This window comes from Helicoverpa zea, chromosome 24 (genome assembly GCF_022581195.2).
Source record: "Helicoverpa zea isolate HzStark_Cry1AcR chromosome 24, ilHelZeax1.1, whole genome shotgun sequence".
Classification (NCBI taxonomy): Eukaryota; Metazoa; Arthropoda; class Insecta; order Lepidoptera; family Noctuidae; genus Helicoverpa; species Helicoverpa zea.
In genome coordinates, this window is record NC_061475.1 from 154,820 (window position 1) to 175,443 (window position 20,624).

Sequence of the window (20,624 nt, forward strand, 5' to 3'; positions counted from 1 at the left end):
TGTCTTTACGTATGTATTGATTTTCAAGGGATCTCATAGTCTAGGTTCGTATCTTGTATTATTATATTTGATTAAATCAAAGGTATAATTGACGCAGTGTCATTTAAGGACCCTATCTTGGGGACTTTGCTCTTCACACTTTACAAGGTCGTTCAGTAGGGTGGTTTGGAGTGCTAATAAACAGTAATAGCTAATATCAATATCACCTATATCTATCAACAAAGCAATTAGTTCAAATGAGGTTATTGAAGGCGTGTCATTGATCTCCAATGAATTATAGCGAACACCGCACCTGTGTTCTATTAGATCACTTTTTGTTATGCGATAATGGACTTTATTGGGTTTACAATAAGGTGTTTTAGTGAATAGTTATATTCCGTTGAAGCTTTGTACAACCTATTTAGCACACCTGAGTGCATTGAATAGGGGTTACCGCAAAATAAACTTCAAAAAAATTACATCAATCTCGCCGTTGTGCATAATCTTTCTGTTTTCATCACATCTATCTTTTTTTATACAAACTTCCTTACATCTTTTTGAGAAGGATGTTAATATTTTCTAGGAACACCGTATTCAATAGGTACTTTATGTTAGTTTCCTCATATTACTACAAACAACTGCTTAATGATTCAAGTCACAAAAACCCATCAATTACCATACTCTTGATTAATCTTGACATCTCTATAAATAAAAGGGTTTTATTGACTTCAAACACTAAGTTGCAATAACACAGTACAGTAAAGATGTTCAAGGTGACAATCCAAAGAAAGCGAAAGTACATTATTAATATTCCAGTCTGACCGGCATTGTTATGTGCTAGCGAGTTACTGCCGAGACCTTCATACAAAGCACTACTTAGTACTGGTGTATGGGTTGGGTGCACAGAGCATGTAGCCAACTGGATCTGCCATAAGCAACAAATATTTAGGAGAAACAGTCGGCCAAACAACGCACGGAGAGAGAGAGACAATGCAACAGTGATGCTCATACATTTTCTGTTACATCGTTACGCATACAATCTGCCCTGATCCTGCTTGTGATCTCTCTCCGGTCGTGTCGATTTACCGTCCTATCGGGCTACGAGAGTGAAGGAATAGTGAGTGCACCTGTGTCTGCGCAAATACTTGTGCACTTTAATATGTCCTGCGCAGTTGGCCGATCTCCTTAGATGAGAACATCCGCCGTAGCGGATAATCGACTAGCATCATTATGTACAACATACGTAGTTCAAGTATGAACAAGTTTCGTACTTTTTAGCTCTATTATCAAAACAGAGGGGGTTTTCAGTTGGGATGTTTTGGCAAAGTGGAATGTACATTATTAGTGTCTCCAGCGGTTTAGCTGTTCTAAGTTCGGGTGGGCAAGCTGTGTCGAGTTCAGTGCTCCACATAGTAATTCGTCGTGAAATGTTGCTTAAACTCAGTTTTGATGATGATGTGGGAGTAATGGAGTGCATGCTTCTTGGTTTTATGACTTCAACAGTTTTATTTGTATCGTAATAATAGAATTATAGAAGTATAACATGATGAGTTATGCACGTATATTACTATATTTGTTCTGCAAAACTCAATGGAATATGTAAAATTGTTCCTCTGTTGTTGGGTTTGCAAAAACCGTTTTAATGAAAAAAGAAAACGTGACTTTACCTGACAGGACTTTAGAAGTGTTATTTGTAATTTTTAGTAACTGTTTCTACCTTGTACAATCCTTTAACTCTTTGCTAGTCTTAGACCCAACACTGTAAAGGATTATTATCTCAAAACACCATCTTGGAAGTAGGTTCGTGCCTCCGTGGCGTCGCGTAGCCGTCACCTAGATACTCCGTTACCTTACTGAATCGTGACGAGAAGTACCGAGGCCTACGTACCTCGACTTATTTCCTAATACAAGAGGAATAAGTTGACATTAACCAAAGAAAAATACTAAGGAAATGTGTAAAAATAGAGCCAATTTTTGCGTTACTTTGATATCTCGAAACTCATTTGGCATGGTATCATGGAAGATCTGATGTTACCTAAGTTTCTACTTTATATGCTAAATGTCACATTCCACAACTGTCTAGCTTGCAAATGTAAATAAATAGAACTTGAATCTTCTATACTAAATTGTGTAGCTGAAGTTTGTTTATTTGCTTAAGCGTACTAATCTCAGGAATAAATAAAGGTCCGATTTGAAAAAAAAAATCAGTATTACATAGCCCATTTATCGAGTAAAGCTGTAGGCTACTTTACATCCAGGTGCGGGAGAGAGTTCCCACGGTTTGGCGGTGAAACTTAAAAAGCCATTTTCCAGTAAATTCTTCAAAGACACCTACTAAATCGAGGCTTCATTTGTAAAACATTCCGCAGAGTAATTCTTTTGTCACAAACATAATCTTCACAAAAACGTCTACTCTACGTCATTAGCTGCTTATAATTGAAGCGTTCCATTGTTTGTTTTCTTTTTGGTCCTTATCCACTAGATAATCTTTTCAAATTGGTCTTTCGAACCGTGTGCTGTACACTGGTTAGGTACTATAGAGGTTTTATCTCAATCATCTGCCTAGTCTTTTCTCAACTACGTTACAGGCAGCGACTGCCTATATGACCTCCTCAACCCTGGCAACCCGATACTTCTAGGAAAGACTGGTTCTCATCCTTGCTGACTTCTGACTATCCGGTGATTCGTAACGAGTAGTAACAACAGTTTGGAATTAATACAGGTACATATACGGTTGCATAGACAGTGAATTAGTGTAAATAGCATTACGATTGGCTTGTCATTCTGCCATTCATCGACATAACATAAAGTTTGTAAGCTCTTGAAGAGTTTCTTTTACTCTGGCCCGGTACTGAAGTGAATCTAGACACACGGCAGTGTGTCCGCCAAGTTCGAGCAAAAAAAGCGACACACCGGCCGTGGGTTATATTACACGAACCATTTCGGGCCAAATTCGACCCCCCTGTAACTCAAAATCTATTTTATTCACGCATATCAAATTTCTAGTATCTGTTGAGACCCCCTCACTTATCTAAAATACAAAATTTCACTAATATACCTATTGTAGGTCTTGAGATATTGACGTCAGAAAATCGCTATTTTTATTATACACTCACTGATTGACTGACTGACTGACTGACTGACTGACTCACTCATCAAAAACCTAGACCACTTCCAATGGTCGTATTGACTTGAAATTTGGCATGGAGGTAGGTCTTTATGTCAAGGTAAAGGGAAAAATCTGAAAATGGCCAAGTGTGAGTCGGTTTCAAAATAATGAAGGTGTTTTATACCCGGTGTAAAGGAGAAGGGAATGGCTCCATAGGTTCCTGGGCCCAGGTGTTAACTGAATCAAAGTAGCCTTATTTGTAAGAGGATATAATAACAAGGCTTCACTAAAAATTTGGTGAATTTTGGCTACCCAGAAACCAAGTTATCTGAATTATAGTAAAAGTTAGGTTATATTATAACATTTATGGGAGTGGGGTTTCCAATTAAACGCACCGGTTATGATTACGTTTGTATAATGAAGAAAGAACATAACCACACTACACCATTATCAGAAAAGTACAAAAAAAGTTATAAGACTTATTACAAAAAAAAGAGTTAATCACTAACGAACACAGTTATCGGGAGGATTCGTGGTATACATAGACTTCGTGTATAAAACTAACTAGCCTCGGCTGTTGGCGGGGCTGCGCGGAACGAGCATACATATATATGTGTGTATCACACGCCGGTTGGTGGCGGACTGCGCGGGGTGCGGGCCGGCCAACAGTCGTAGGCGCTTCGACGCCTAAGCGGCGCGAGCCGAAAGAAGCCGAAGCTATCCGAGCGCATCTATGTCCGCGCCGTCAAGGTAGCGCGGGGGGATGCGACCACGGGACGCTCGTACTGGACGAGTATGTTCGGAATGTAAATGGTTTGCTACACACTCCCCCTCCAGTTCTGGAGAACGCCCTCGCTCCTGAACTGGTATGCTAACCGTTGGACGTCCGCGTTTCCTTTTAGGGATGACGGGAAGAGGGAAGGAGTGATCATTACCGTGGTAACGGGTAATGTCTTGCGAATGGTATCTGCCTATGACAACATCAGGTTGCTGCGTGCTGGCTACATTGAATGTTGTGGGACTAACTACTCCCACGATTTTATACGGTCCATCGCGACGTGGGTAAAACTTCGACGTACGGTCTTTCGATGCGCTGCTAAGTAGGTGCGACTTCAACATTACTAAGTCACCTACCTGGAAAGAATCCGACGGTCGGCGCGAAGCGTCAGCATACCGTTTCGCCCTGTCCTGTTGGACCTCCACGCGTTCTCTTACAGCTGAGAACGAGTGGAGGAACTGCCTAAGATAAGGTGTAATTTGCGGCACGAAGTTATGCTTTTCCTCAATGGCACGAAGGTCATGAACGACCTCTGTGGGGGATCGCATTTCTCTGCCAAAGGACAAATAAGCGGGTGATCTTCCTGTAGTGCGGCACTTAGCGCTGTTGAGGGCAAATCGAATCACCGGCAACTTCTTTGGCCAAGAAGTGTGGTCTCCCTCTACGAGATGAGCTAGCATGGCTTTGAGGTCACGATTCTTTCGCTCTGCAGGATTCGACTCTGGATGATAGAGAGGAATGAAGTTTTGTTTGATGTCCAATACTGTCATGCATTGGCGCATGACGGCTGAAACAAATTGGACACCGTTATCTGAAATAATCCTACGAGGTAGACCAAAGCGCATGAAGTATTCTTCAATAAGAATGTGGGCACAAGCTTCTGCTGTGGCTTCTTTAAGAGCATACAGCTCGGTCCATCGTGTAGCCGTATCTTCAACGAGTAAAATCCATCGCTCCCCCTGGTCTCCCTCCGGTAGCGGGCCGAATAAATCTATAGCCAACACCTCGTTACGTTGGTTCATAACGGGTGTCTGGAGTAAGCCTGGTGGTTTGGCGTTGGTGGCCTTATATCGTTGGCAGTGGATGCAGGCTTTGACATAATCAGTGATTATTCTCCGCATTCCTGTAAAATAATACAGCTGTGCTACTTTCTGGTACGTTCTGTCAATGCCTGGATGGCCGGCTGTTGGAGAGTCGTGCAACTCTTTTAAAATATTTGGAACGTGGCTTGCAGAGATGACTAGTTGCGGTGATTCACTCTCAGAGTCCGGATTATATCGGAACAGGACACCTTGATCCATGAGGTAACCCCTTTCTAGCCATCTTTGGGCCGCGACATCATCAGGTCCCTCAAGCTCCTTGACAATCTTTTCCACTTCAGGGTCTGAGAGTTGTTCCGAGCGAAGTTCACTAGGCGTCTTCGTAGGCAAGTCACAGATGACTGAGCAGATACCGCAGCTGTCACGAGAGTCGCTAGAACAGATCGGCCTGCTCAGCGTGTCTGCCACGACGTTCGCTTTCCCTGGTGTGTACTGGAATTGGATGTCAAAAGCTTGAAGCTTGAGCGCCCAACGGACCAACCTACCTGTTGGTGATTTAAGTGAAAGCAACCATCGCAGTGGTTGATGATCGCTGCCGATTACGACCGGTTGGCCGTCTAGGTAAGGCCGGAAACGCTCCACCGCCCACACTACAGCAAGCGCTTCACGCTCGGTGGTAGAGTAGTTGCGTTCTGCTGCGTTGAGGAGTCGGCTGGCGTATTCAATTGGCCTTTCCTGATTACCATCGCCCTGTAATAAAACCGCACCTAAGGCGTAGTTACTTGCGTCTGTACGCAGAATGAAGGGACGATTGAAGTCAGCTTGGATCAGTACAGGAGCTGTGGTTAGTAGACGCTTCAGCTCCTCAAAAGCTTGAGACTGCTCTGAGTCCCAAGACCATATTTGACTTTTCCTAGTCAAGCGTGTAAGTGGTTCAGCTACCTTCGAGAAATTCGGTATGAACTTTCTGAACCACGAACATGTTTGTAGAAAGGTGCGCAGGTGTTTAAGGTTACCTGGTTCCTTCATCTCGAGAACAGCACTCACCTTCCTAGGGTCGGTGGAAACACCTTCTTGTGTAATAACGTGGCCGAGGTAATGAACGCTCCCCCTAGCGAAAGCGCACTTCTCCCTGTTTACATAGAGGTTGAATTCGGCCAGACGTTTAAAAACTGCCTCGAGGTCTTTTAAATGTTGAGTATAACCTTGAGAAATGACTAAAAGATCGTCTAAATATGCTAATAAGGTTACATCCTGTAAAGCTGAACAAGAGCGGACACGATCAATGAGACGCTGGAACGTCGCAGGTGCGTTTCGGAGACCGAACGGCATTCTTTTGAAACGGTAAGTACCGAGAGGGCAGATAAAAGCAGACTTGTCCCTATCGGCTTCCCGAAGACCTACCTGCCAGTATGATGAACGAAGGTCCAACGTGCTCATGTAACAGTCTCGCTTCGTGCTCTGTAGTAGCTCGTCGATGCGTGGCATCGGGTATGTGTCGGGCTTGGTGATTGCGTTGAGACGCCTATAGTCCACGCAGAAGCGGATGCCACCGTTGGACTTCGGCACCATCAACGCCGGTGAACACCAAGCTGACTCGCACTCTTCTATAATGTCATCACGTAACATTTTGTCCAACTCGGCTTTCATCAGCTGTTTCTTCGACGGATTTAGTCGATACGGAGGGACAGCAATAGGTGGGTGATCCCCCGTCTCTATACGGTGCTCAGCATATGGAGTCGGACCTCCCCCTGCTCTAAAAACGTGTGCGTGTCGGTTAAGAACATCAGCGAGCGCCTGTCGCTCAGCTGACGTAAGATGAGTGCCCTCGTCATCTCTTAGTATATCTGTAGAGGCACATGACACTCTACGCGACGTAGGTTCATAGGACAGGGTGTATTTTATATTGTCATCGCTACTAAAATACCAGATATCTTTATCAAAATCAATAACTATTCCGGCGGCGGTAATAAAATCAATACCCAATAATGTTTCATTATTGGTAGAGTCGGGAAAAACTATAAACGGAATCGTTATCACTTTTGATTCTAAGTGTACTTCTAAGGTGGTAGTGAGTACGTCCATAGTACGAATAATACCATCCGCAAGCTTCACGTTCTGTGAGGAGGAGTTAAAAGAATGTCCCTGACCTAGAAGGAGAGTATATAGCGAATGACCCGCAATGCAACGTTTTGCGGCCGTATCAATTAACGCAGTACCGTTAAAATTCATAATTTTAATTTTAAAAATAGGCCGTAAACTACGTCCAGCAGAGGGTTCCGTAGTAGCATCGCTACATACAACATTTTGTAAATATTTACATGAAAAAAAATCAGTACAATAAAATGAAAATAAATCAGTACAGTAAAATGTTTCACTATCCGCAGAGTTTATATTGGATTGGATACGCTCACCTTGGTTCACCAACTTACGGCACTGGTCCCTAATATGACCGTATCGCTTACAATACGAACAGACGGGTCGTTGCCTGTTGACCGAGGCGGGCCGCTGCGAGTCGCGAGTCGGCGGAGCGGGCGCCGGCGCGAGCGGCGCGGCGGGCCGCGCGGCGACGGCGGCTGGAGCGGCGGCAGGCGCGCGCGCGATCGCGTCGCTCGAAGTCGGCGTGCGCGCGTGCACGACACTTGAGGTCGGCGCGCGCACGGTCGTGCTATGCGACGAAGCGGGCGGCGCGCGCGGAGCGTGATGACTATGATGTGCGGATGTGGATGGCGGTTGCACATTTTGTTGCACTCTGTTATCACTTATCGGCGTCGTGAGCTTTTGATCGTACGCGTCTTCGATATTCCGTGCTAGGCGGAGTAACTCAGTGAAACTTTTAATTTCCTCCCTCCGCAATCTTTTGCGTATACGGCTGTGGAGCAGGGCGTACGTCATGTCGATCTGTGCTGACTCTGATACGTCGCCCTTCGGCAACCTCGCTAATAGGGCGCGAACACGTGCAACGAAAATATCCGTATTTTCGTGTTGTTGTTGCGGAGTGGAAAATATTTCTAAATAAATACGTGGCGGTGGCCGTCGGTCCCCGTAGGCACTAATTAGATTTTCCTTTACTTGGCTCCAGGTGGACACGGAACTCTTAATGCCTTGCCACCATGTTGCGGCTTCGTCCTTGAATAGGTACGCAAGTCCGCGGACGATATTTGAGTCCGTCACTTGTGCGCACTCGCTGTATGCTTCAATGGCGTCAATAAATGCTTCGACCGATTCTTTTGGTCGGCCGGAGAAGGTGGCCTTGCAGCGGGTAAGGGTGCTTTGCCCTAACAATGCGACTGGAGTAGATGCGTTTGCGCGATTCACCGAGTCGAACAGCTCTTTAAACGCTTCCGTCTGCGAACGTTGCAAAGATGCAATTATAGTCGCGACGTTATCGGCGGAAAACGTAGCGTTGTTGTTGTCGGTGCGCGGCGAAGACGCGCCGCCGCCATCTTGGTGATAGGCGGGCGCGGTCGGCGTCGGCGTCGTCGGTCTCGAGGGGTCGGGGAATACTTCGAGGGTATCATCCCTGCGAGTCAGACTAGCGGCTCTGCTCCTTGTTATCGGCATTGTAAAAACTACGTAGGTAACTAAATAGTTCGTCACTACAAGTGTCCACTTATTTATCGCACCACACTTATGTCCGCGTAGGAATAGTTTTATCACACGAAATAAACGTTGGGGCGCCACATATGGGAGTGGGGTTTCCAATTAAACGCACCGGTTATGATTACGTTTGTATAATGAAGAAAGAACATAACCACACTACACCATTATCAGAAAAGTACAAAAAAAGTTATAAGACTTATTACAAAAAAAAGAGTTAATCACTAACGAACACAGTTATCGGGAGGATTCGTGGTATACATAGACTTCGTGTATAAAACTAACTAGCCTCGGCTGTTGGCGGGGCTGCGCGGAACGAGCATACATATATATGTGTGTATCACACGCCGGTTGGTGGCGGACTGCGCGGGGTGCGGGCCGGCCAACAGTCGTAGGCGCTTCGACGCCGACGCCTAAGCGGCGCGAGCCGAAAGAAGCCGAAGCTATCCGAGCGCATCTATGTCCGCGCCGTCAAGGTAGCGCGGGGGGATGCGACCACGGGACGCTCGTACTGGACGAGTATGTTCGGAATGTAAATGGTTTGCTACACATTGTATTTTTTATGTAATTTGCGAAATACTTCTGAATCACTTCGGTTGTGTAATGGTTTTATGCATGAAGCATGTGAAAGCCTAACCTGTTAGATCTTCGAGACATCACCCTACGCAGCGGCAACCGGCGCGTGCCCTGGACTTTGGCCGCGTTTCCACTGACGCGGAGCTGGGCGGAGAGGAGCGGAGAAGAGCGGTGAAAAGTGGTCAGTGTTTCCACTGAAGCGGAGCTGGGCGGAGAGGAGCGCAGCTGAGCGGAGAGGAGCGATGAAGAGCGGTGAGTGGTCAGTGAGCGGAGCAGAGCGGAGTGGAGCATGCTTTTGGAATCGCGCATTTTTACAGACACACTGCACGCGAGTCACGCACCGCCCCGCTCCGCACCGCTCCGTACCGCCCCGCTGTCCTCCGCTCTGCACCCCAATGCTCGCTGTCCTCCGCTCTGCACCGCCTCGATGTATGAATATTCGCTCAGCTCTGCTCCACCCCGCTCGTACTGTTTCCATTGAAGCGGAGCGGAGATTTCAAGCATAATCATTGGTCAATTTGTGCACCGCTAAGCTCCTCTCCGCCCAGCTCCGCGTCAGTGGAAACGCGGCCTTTCGCTATAGTCGAAGACAAGTTTCTACTTGCAATTTCCTGTAACCTATAAGCAGCAGGAACCAACCTTTTAAAAACTAAAAAAGGGAGAAGGAAGTAAAATAAAACACCAATATACTTAATAATTAAACATGTATTATCATTCATCTTCAATTATTATTAGAATGTCATCTAAAAATTGTGCAGGGGGTACGATATTTTCTTGGAATCTTGCCCAACTGAGATACCATATAATGCACATTACATGGGCACAGCAGCCTACAGTTCTTCTACCTACAATACAATTACAATAATATGATAATATTGAATCTCGTCCTCTTCGACAGCTATCAACTAAAATATAAACAAAATATGTTTTGCGACTTATATGGCGGGATTGTATTCGGCCTCGCAATAACCAAGAAGTATTTGAAGCTGACAGCTGTCGAAGAAGGCTGCTGCTTACCTCCCTGCACACTTCTATTATAAACCCATCATTTCCCCGCAAATGTTCACCAAAATAGGACCGTGCCTGCTTTAATTGATATGTACCTAAGCATACAAGAATTAATTCATCATATGACAACTGGGGAAAATCATTTAAATTATCATTATGAATAGTTATTGTTTCAAAATCAGCCCTACGTCTATTATATTGGTTGTTAACAATAAAATCACCTAATATGTTATGTCTATTCATATTTAAATTAATCTGATTAATGATAGCCCCACAGTCTATTCTATCGGTTATGGGAGGGTGAAACCTATTTATGAGAGCAGCAGCCACCTTAAAATCTCTTATTAAACTTCTTGAGGCTGTATTAAAATAACATTGCCTGAATAATTTGAAATCTCTTTTAAACCTACCGTTCACAATCTCAACGACCCAACGGCAAATGGTGACTGCCCTCGATTTGTTTGCGTCAAGTGTTGACAGCTGTGTTTCACCCTGCGCCAAAGTAGCAGGCACGTATGTCCTATATCCACATTGGTTTAACAAAGGTAATGAATCTCGGAAACCCCTATCCAGTATAAATACATCACCATTTTGGAAAAAATCCTGGAGTGGGTTTCCACTTAAAAATTCATGTCTCATTATATCTGAGTCTGACGTGGTAGCTGGATAGGGGCCCAAAACATCAATGATGTAACCATCTGTGCACACCATTAAAAAAGGTTTGGTTAAGTTCCTATATTTATGCAAACTGTATGTTTTTTTTTGATATAAATAATTAGAGCTTTTTTCAATATAACAGTAAGTTCCATCAAATATAGCGATGGGCCTAGAATCTCCTTCAAATAAAGCACTAGGAATGGCTAAGTTCCTTTCTTTTATTTGTTCTCTAGTGATGTGTTCTAAACCTAAGTGCCGAGGCACAAAATGTTCAGTTAATATGTCACGGGCTTGACACAGCCACTTGGCTAAAGTTTTCTTAGATGTTTTAAATAATGTTGCTAATCTTTCATTTGAGTCCCCACTTCTTAATTTGATAAGATAGGCTGCTAAAACTGAAGAACTATTACGAATTTCTATCAATTGTGGAACCTCATCAAATAATTGACGGAACTGAACTTTAGTAAACCCGATCCAGGTATGCACAACATGGTCGTCCATATTATCAATATTTTCAAAATTCAAAAACCTTTCTTTTGGGGTTTCTTTTAGTGTAAACATATCTTGGATATGTCTTGCAGTAAATGTTTGTAAATAATTACTCCTTAAACTATCAAGGAAGTCCCATGCCTCAATTACTAAATGTATATCACAAAGTCGATTATTTTGTGGTACATAATATTTATGCTCATTAAGCAACATTTTTCTCGTTGCTAGAGGAACTCTATATCGTTCAGTTCTCTGGCAACCTTCTATGAAGCACCGTCGCTCTGTTTCAACTGCCCGCATATAATCTGGCAATACAATTGTTGGTTCAGGGTGCTGTTGTACTGGTTCCACAATTGGGGCACTTGGTGAATGTAGTTCCACTGAGGGTTCATGCACATCATCATTACCTTGGTTTTGTTCTGGTTGAATGGAAACATTCTCAGGTTCGTGTAGAATGTTGTCATGATTTTCATCCAATTGTCCAACAGAAACACCAACTGATGATTGGGCTGGCGGTGGGTTACTTTGTGAGGAAGTCGAAGGACCTGTACTCATATGAACAGCAGCTCTGTCTGCTAATATCCAACAGGAATGGCATATACGACTTGCCTCGTCCACCTTCAAAAAAATAAAAATTCACTATTATACTATAATACAGTAGTCCAGATAGTAATAAAAAAAAATAACCCTAACCTAACCTGTGTCGGGTGCCCTTGTCTTTCAGTTAAGTGTTTTATTTTTATGATTTAGTGCTAGTTTTAAATCATGTTAGCTTTACAAATAAATGTTTTATTATTTTAACTAGCTGAACCTCACGGTTTCACTAGCATCTTTGTTTACTGCTCCGCTGCTATTGGATGTAGCGTAATGTTATGTAACCATTCTCAATAAATAGGCTATCTAACAGACAAGATTTTTTAAAGTCGGACTAGTAGATTCTGAGATTAGTGCGTTGAACGCACCAAACAAACTCTTTCACTTTATAATATTAGTATAGATATAGTTTAAATAATTTAAAATATAATACTAAACTATCTTACCGTTTGTGGTAGAATCCACTCTCTAATCACATTATATATCGCAGATTCACGAGCAGAATCATTACGAAGAAGGTGGTTGAACCGCCGGGCTAAGAGTGAACGACCACAGCGGAGACATACGCTTGAATGGCCAACTTGGGTTGGTGCATCAATCGCACGTCTTCCAAGAACCACATCTTGGGCCAAGTCCCAACATGCTTGGCATACAACGTTCTCACTGGTTACCTGAAATAACATAACCATTTAAATCTTGTTCAACCCCTAGTGCATGTTCAATAATGTCGATGTCACAACCGAGACCGAAATTGATTTATCGGGACTCGAGGGTGACCTTCACTTTTTTTATAAGAGAAATGATCAAACTCCACATTCCACAGATTAAAATATATGTCTATTTAAAGGCACACAGCGGGCGCGGCGCGGCGGGACGGGACGGCGACGCGACGCTGAGCAGTTGTAATGTACTAGATACTATGGACGACTTCACACAGAGCGATAGTTACCGTCGCGACGAGCGGGACGGCTCTGTGTGAAGTCGTAGTCGTCTAGATACTATGGACGACTTCACACAGAGCCGCCCCGCTCGACGCGACGGTAACTGTCGCTCTAGTACATTACAACTGCTCAGCGTCGCGTCGCCGTCCCGTCCCGCCGCGCCACGCCCGCTGTGTGAATAGACCATTACAACTGCTCAGCGTCGCGTCGCCGTCCCGTCCCGCCGCGCCGCGCCCGCTGTGTGCAGAGACCTTAAGCTAACTAATTGACTATTGATCTAATATAATACTGTCCAATAAACCGATAGATATGAAGTTAAAATGGCTTGCTAAAAGCACGATTTGAATATGTAAAAAATGGGTAAAAACTTACAGGCTGAGATGCACGCCACTGACGAATAACTGTTAAAATCGCCTCATCCTCCAAGACTTTTCTTCCAATAGAATTACTGCGACCAAGCGCAATCGTACAATTCATACAGCGATCCATGTCGTCGATATCCAATCGATAGGCGTAACAGTTGTCCAAAATCGAGAGCCAGGTAATTCAGAGTAGCAAGATCCGTCGAAAAGCCAAGGTCGTGGGTTTAAATAGTAAAACCAGGAAAATATGTGCGCACTCAGAATGAAAGAAAACAAACGAGTGCATCTGTCAGTCAGTGACAGACGCATGCCACCAACAAGTGTTGCCGGAATAAAAATACAGTAGATTACTAGTAATTCAGGCATTTCAGGCATTATTTAATCGATTATTTAGTCTTATTATCTTAATTTAAGTTTTCTCTCTTCCTGGGTAGAATCCTGGTACCATATTTTGTGATTTTATTTAAAAAAATGTAACGGTTTTTTTAATACATATTTCAGGTAGTTAACTGCTGGGCCCAGAAGTCCCCTTCTCCTTTATACCACTAAGGAACTAAAACGAACTAAATTTATCTATATTTATATAATATATCTTCGAATGGTACAAAGGTTTGTATTTAGTCAAAGTAAAGTAAAAATCTGAAAACGGCCAAGTGTGAATCTCTTTCGAAAATAACGAATGTGTAACTTTGATCTACGAACATAATATGTGATAACATGTCATGTCAGTCAGTTGGTAAATCTAGTCCATTTAGTTAATCTACTTCATTTCTTTGTAAGAAACATAGTGCATATTAAAAAATCTAAAAGATAGTATAAATGAGACATTTCTTTAACTAACTTCATCATAAGAAAAAAATAAATAAACAACCTTACAAAAATAAATGAAATCCCACCCAAAACAAAAAAGTGAAAGACTGCCAAGTTCGATAATATGGGAATGCTTCGCCTATAAAAGAAGTGAGATTTGAATAAGTACCAAGTTCCATACACATACCTCAGTTAAAAATAGTTAGTTTTTAATGATGATTACTTGGCAAGTTTTACTAGAAATTTAAATACTTGATTCATTGCGTTTAGTAGGTTTATAACAAGATGTATGAAAACTTGCCATGTAACATCATTAAAAAGTAACTATTTTTAACTGAGGTATGTGTATGGAACTTGGTACTTATTCAAATCTCACTTCTTTTATAGGCGAAGCATTCCCATATTATCGAACTTGGCAGTCTTTCACATTTTTGTTTTGGGTGGGTTCCTTACTACGGTATTAAAACAGATATCTGTCTATTTATAAAATCGTGTCCTCACAATATTTCTTATGCACAATTACTTCATATTCAATGTAAACACTTGACGTGAGCTCGAACAATATTTGCGGCGGCTACCGCTTGGTTTGCGCAAATTGTAAGATAAGTTAGCGCAGATGAAGCAAGGACTGCGCAAGAGCATAAGTATGAGCGTTTTGTCGGAAATTATCTTCAGAAGATTGAGCGGCGTGGCGTGTTGATTGATACCTCAGATTTGGTTGCTAAATTATGGGTAATTGTGGTTATTTTTATGTGGTTTGGCCCAAAATTGTTACCCAAAATTTATGCAATTCTGACAGTATGATACATACTTCAGCCATCATCATCAGCCTCCTCTCACAAAGAGAAAGATTCAGGACCAAAAGGAGGACATACTTATTATTCTCAGAGTAAGCAATCATAAAAAAAATGCTAACGTACCTTATCGTAAAAATTACAGCAATACAACTGTTACAATCTACATAATTTATTATTACAATACATAACTGTTGGTTGCGTTTGTACTGATAAGAACGACAGGATTACGTCAGAAATGCATAAATTAAAACAATTACGTATTTTAACAATAAATTCAAAGCAAATGATATAAGTAAGATTCTATAGAACGTTTAAATAGCTATAAGGCGTATGTTTAAAATATCGTAAAACAATGAAGCGAGCATTAAGGGAGCAATTAAGTATGATTCAATATGTACTCATGATTACCTTATTCTACTTCGGACAACTCGGAAAGGAAATACCCACCAAACAGTCGGCTTGAAAGATGAGACTAATCTTTTAATTACATCTTTTCAACAATGATAACATTTAAGGATAAATCTCTATCTTTTTTCCGAGGAAAACGGTGCTAAAAAACGCATTCTAATATACATATATCTAAATATTATTAATATTTAATTAATAAGTAGTATTCGGTAAATGTAAAACGGCCTTTAGTATTAAACTTCCATTGTATGCATTACATCAAGTAGGCAAATAATTGGTAATTCGTTAACGATCATCGGGGGATCTACCTCGTACCACGAACTAAGCATAATTCAGAATAATATTTGCCATCACTTGTTAGCAAAAACTATTCATTACCACATGAAGTTAATGGCTCTATCTATCATTGCATTCATTTCTGAGGGGGTTTTTATGTATACCTAATGTAATCTTTCGTTGTCTTCTTTTTACTCTTATCGTTAAGATAGTCCAAATATGTCTTATTTGAAACTGCCATTTCTCTCTCTATATTATCATCGGTTTTACATCTTGTGCGACAACCAGTCTTGTCAAACTGTGACTATGACCAGATCCGAAAAGTCCAATCGGCTCTCGATCCCTGTTAAATCTGGTATTCCGCTGCATCTGGTTAGACTGGACCACTGAAACATAAATGGTAGGCTGATAATGATTTCATCTACCTACAAACTTTTTGTTTCCCAAATCATTCCGGCATAACATGAGCACATCATTACATGTTTGTCGCACCGTAACGTCTGTCGCCGCTATTATTTAGACAATGTACTCTGAAATGTGATTCTCATTATACGGACCGGATGAATTCTAATGAGCCTTATTATGGCACAAATCCTTTGAAAATATCGTGGGCTTGGCGGCTTTTGTGATGTTGCTAAAATTTTACATGAAATTTTAGATGTAGAGAAAAACCTTAACTCTAGTTTAGGAAAAGATCTCATTATCTTTTGGTTATGACTTTCTCATATATCTTTATATATTATACATATAGGTTGATTTGAGTCGTTATCACAACTACATATACTAGTATTTCCTAAATTAAGTTACACATATTTTTTATTGGAGGCGACTTCCAGTGTCGGAGTTCTATGTTCAACATTGGCGTACAGTACAAACAATAGAGGTGATTATTTATAACATCACCATTAAAATGAAGCATTAATAAGATTCGGTAAATAATCATGTTGTATTAAAGAATAGCCTTCAATTGAGAAAGTCTATATCTAGTCGTGGTTGATACACATAGGTAATATAATATATGTACGACGTACGTCTATGTATCTTTGCTTTCACTTATAATAACTTTTACTTTTCAATATGTATGATTGTATGTGTCATTTATAATTTGTAACTGTCATTATAATTGTTTAGTTGGTCTGTTGATATTTTACTCCTTAAAAGATGTTAGAAATAAAATGGCGTCCTGTAGCAATAGGAATGGGTATGCAAGAAAACGTAGTTTTACCAAATCGAATAATGTAGATTTTATCACACAATTCTATTATTATGTATTGACATTAATATGCTTCCTGGAAGCTATGATTTCTTTTGTTTCAAATGTCAACTTTTCATTTTTTTATCCAAGGTTATTACATAATTATTGAAATATCATAAATAGACTAGAATGTTGTTAAAACATGTTATGCAATACTCGTTACGCTCAAACGAAGGACCAATTTTGATCCGAAAGTATAATTTTTGTAAATGTCACCGAAAATAGTGTAATAAAATCGATTTAGAAATATTCTATCGCTTCACGTATAAATACAGTTCAAAACAACGAAAACAATGCATTTGAAATAAAACCATCGCTAAACAGATGGCTGTGAACTATATTGGAGATCAAACAGGTGACATTGACTTACAAACAGAATACCTACCTTGTTGGTAGTTTATAGAATTCGCGTCATCGTCTGCTTAGCCTTTTCCCAGCTGTGATGATGTTGGTTTCACGTATTCGATATAAATCAATTGCGAATTACATAAGTGTGATTATGAACTAAGTTTTTTTGGGTTGCTCAGTACCTACCAGGGGTGAGAAGTTCTGATAGGCAGTCACTCCATGTAAAACACCAGATGTATTAGACTGGCCGCCGGCCCCAACTAGGTTTGGGAAAAGTTTTTTATTATCATACATATTTTTTTATATAAAGACTATTTTGAAAACGTGAGTCCCTAATAAAAATTAGGCTCTATGAACTAATCGGTGCAGTAATAAACTCTAATCACAATATCACCAGACACATTTACTACATTCAGTAAGATATACCTTAATTTCTACAGAATAACAGACTTATAAATTACCCTCGTATGTAGGTCAGTGGCTGATAACAGAACAATCTAGACACACGGCAGTGTATCCGCCAAGTTCGAGCAAAAAAAAGCGACACACCGGCCGTGGGTTATATTACACGAACCATTTCGGGCCAAATTCGACCCCCCTATAACTCAAAATCTATTTTATTTACGCATATCAAATTTCTAGTATCTGTTGAGACCCCCTCACTTATCTAAAATACAAAATTTCATTAATATATCTTTTGTAGGTCTTGAGATATTGACGTCAGAAAATCGCTATTTTTACTATACACTCACTGACTGACTGACTGACTCACTCATCAAAAACCTAGACCACTTCCAATGGTCGTATTGACTTGAAATTTGGCATGGAGATAGGTCTTTATGTCAAGGTAAAGGAAAAAATCTGAAAATGGCCAAGTGTGAGTCAGTATCAAAATAATGAAGGTGTTTTATACCCGGTGTAAATTTATACCCCTAAGGAACTAAATTTATCTATATTTATATAATATATCTTCGAATGGTCGTACCGATCTGAAATTCGTATAAATTTTTGTATTTAGTCAAAGTAAAGTAAAAATCTGAAAACGGCTAAGTGTGAGTCACCTTCGAAAATAACGAATGTGTAACTTTGATCCACGAACATAATATATGATAACATGTCATGTCAGTCAGTTGGTAAATCTAGTCCATTTAGTTAAACTAGTTCATTTCTTTGTAAGAAGCATAGTGCATATTCAAAAATCTGAAAGATAGTATAAATGAGACATTTCCTTAACTAACTTAATCATAAGAAAAAAATAAAATAAACAACCTTACAAAAATAAATGAAATCCCACCCAAAACAAAAATGTGAAAGGCTGCCAAGTTCGATAATATGGGAATGCTTCGCCTATAAAAGAAGTGAGATCTGAATAAGTACCAAGTACCATATACATACCTCAGTTAAAAATAGTTACTTTTAAAGATGTTACTTGGCAAGTTTTAATAGAAAATTATATACTTGATTCATTGCGTTTAGTAGGTTTATAACAAGGTGTGTGAAAACTTGCCAAATAACATCATTAAAAAGTAACTATTTTTAACTGAGGTATGTGTATGGTACTTGGTACTTATTCAGATCTCACTTCTTTTATAGGCGAAGCATTCCCATATTATCGAACTTGGCAGCCTTTCACATTTTTGTTTTGGGTGGGATAGAAGGATATTATAGTGTAGCGAGTCCAGTCGCACTGGGTCGCTGTGGCTTATCTCGGAACGTGTGACCAGTCACTTACTGTATGACCACGTCATTCTGTCTGGTTGAAGGTCTTCAAATTTAAATTATTTATAGAGTTTGTTCTTAAAATAGAAGTTATGTAGAACATGTTTATTAACAAGCGGGATGTTAATATGAAACTATGTAGGATCTTAATTCCTGATGTTTAAAATTTTTAGTTTTAAACTAATTAATCTTGGAACAATTATGTACTTTCACAAAACATTTGTAGAATATTTGTATTTATTTATTTATTTTATTTATTCCTTTAATTCAGGCAACTATGGCCCATAGAAAATACAATACACAAATAACAATTAACATTAAAATAATTATAAACTAATACATACAAAAATAAAAACAATCATCAATTCTATAATTTCTTTATTTAGTATAAGTTTTTGTTTTGACATTTATTCTTAAAGGTATACTAAAAATAGTTTGCTCACCGCTTGAGTAATAAAAATCTAAAATTAACTCAAACATACTCATAAAAGATTGCGAACTATGTTGAGTTAATTCTTACTACATTGCTCAATGAGTTTTATTGCGATCAGCATTTTTTATCTATTTATAGGCAACATATGTATGTTAGAAAAACAGGAAAATAGAAATCTATTTTGATAAACACTTGAACTATTTTTACAACTCAAGTTATAAATACTCGGATGATAGATTTGCGTTGATTTGCGTAAATAAGATAAAAGTGTTAGATATTAGTCATGAATCCCGTGACTTTTCATGCACATTTATCGTGGCATACCTATAAAAATACGCTATTTACGTACAAAGAGAGCGATTGAGATAAGATGTTCGATTTTTTATCGATATTTTCTGGTCTTTTAAGAATAATCTCGTTGAGTGGCCTTATTGATAATGTTGAGAGGGATTCTATTGTTTATTTTGTTAACTAATGTGTTGATATCTTTTATAAGGCACAGTTTCGGATAGCGGTTTTACCCGCGTCTCATCGGTAATTCGCCCGGATAAAAAGTAGCCTTCCTCGATAAATGGGCTATCTAACGCTTATTTTTCTTTTTAATAAATATTAGCACCAGAAGTACCTGACAGTATCACGTTCAATCTAACAAGCATAATATTAGTATAGAGTTGATTTGAAATGAATTCCTCTCACGATCTTGAAAGATACTGTAGCTGCATTTGAAACCGAGATGAGTTGGTGTTTGGATCCGCAATTGGCTATGCGTTCCGCAATGCTCAAATGGCTCATAAATCTCAAAGTGCATTGCAACGTGTGCATTAATAATATAATTTTGTTGCATTTTAGGTCAGTACCTACGTTCTCTTTCGTCCTTGTGTGCACAATATCATAGAGACGCAACGAGTATAGTTGCTATTAGAACCTCTTTAGCAATAGATCTTATCACACACATTTGTCTATCCAATTTGTAGTTATCTATGGTTATCAAATAGCTCGACAGTTCATGTCTGGTGTACTTAGTTATTTTGTCTGTTTACGATGTGCTGTCGAGTACCTACATATATAGTTCGGCCATTCAGAGAATGCGTTCCTGACACGTCGCGATTGAACTGACGACGTAATAACATTCATTGATTATTGATATAATAATGTTGTTTTAATGCTCCTCAATTGTTAAAACGGTAAACAACCAGCAAAAATATTTTTATCGTAACTGCAACGCCATTGCAAAGTTACGTCGTCAGTTCAATCGCGACGTGTCAGGAACGCATTCTCTGAATGGCCGAACTATAATGACTAGCATTGGAACTAGGGCATGCAATTTCGGTAAAACAAAAATTACCGGTAAAAATTCGGTAATAAAAATATTTTTACCGGTAAACCGGTAAAACGGTAATTTTTGTAATTTTTTAAAAATGTGTTATTATAACAATAAGATTGGG

The 20,624-nt window shown here is 40.1% G+C and overlaps 2 protein-coding genes across 3 annotated transcripts in view; one reads left to right on the forward strand and one right to left on the reverse strand.

Moving 5' to 3' along the window:
* LOC124642310 overlaps positions 1-20,624 on the forward strand; it is a 73,828-nt gene that overhangs the window by 13,560 nt on the left and 39,644 nt on the right. The window lies entirely within an intron of this gene.
* On the reverse strand, positions 9,770-13,661 carry LOC124642309. Its single transcript, XM_047180673.1, has 3 exons — positions 13,144-13,661; positions 12,277-12,501; positions 9,770-11,854 (listed from the first exon to the last, which is right to left on the reverse strand). The coding sequence occupies exons 1-3, from the start codon at positions 13,258-13,260 to the stop codon at positions 9,794-9,796; spliced, it is 2,403 nt and encodes an 800-aa protein (XP_047036629.1). The 5' UTR covers positions 13,261-13,661; the 3' UTR covers positions 9,770-9,793.

Excerpts from the sequence above, each read along its gene's own strand:
- LOC124642309 (XM_047180673.1), bottom strand. The coding sequence starts at position 13,260 with ATGGATCGCTGTATGAATTGTACGATTGCGCTTGGTCGCAGTAATTCT. Across the intron at positions 12,502-13,143 it reads AGTGGCGTGCATCTCAGCCT|GTAACCAGTGAGAACGTTGT; the intron begins GTAAGTTTTTAC and ends ATGTTATTTCAG. Across the intron at positions 11,855-12,276 it reads AGTGGATTCTACCACAAACG|GTGGACGAGGCAAGTCGTAT; the intron begins GTAAGATAGTTT and ends ATTTTTTTGAAG.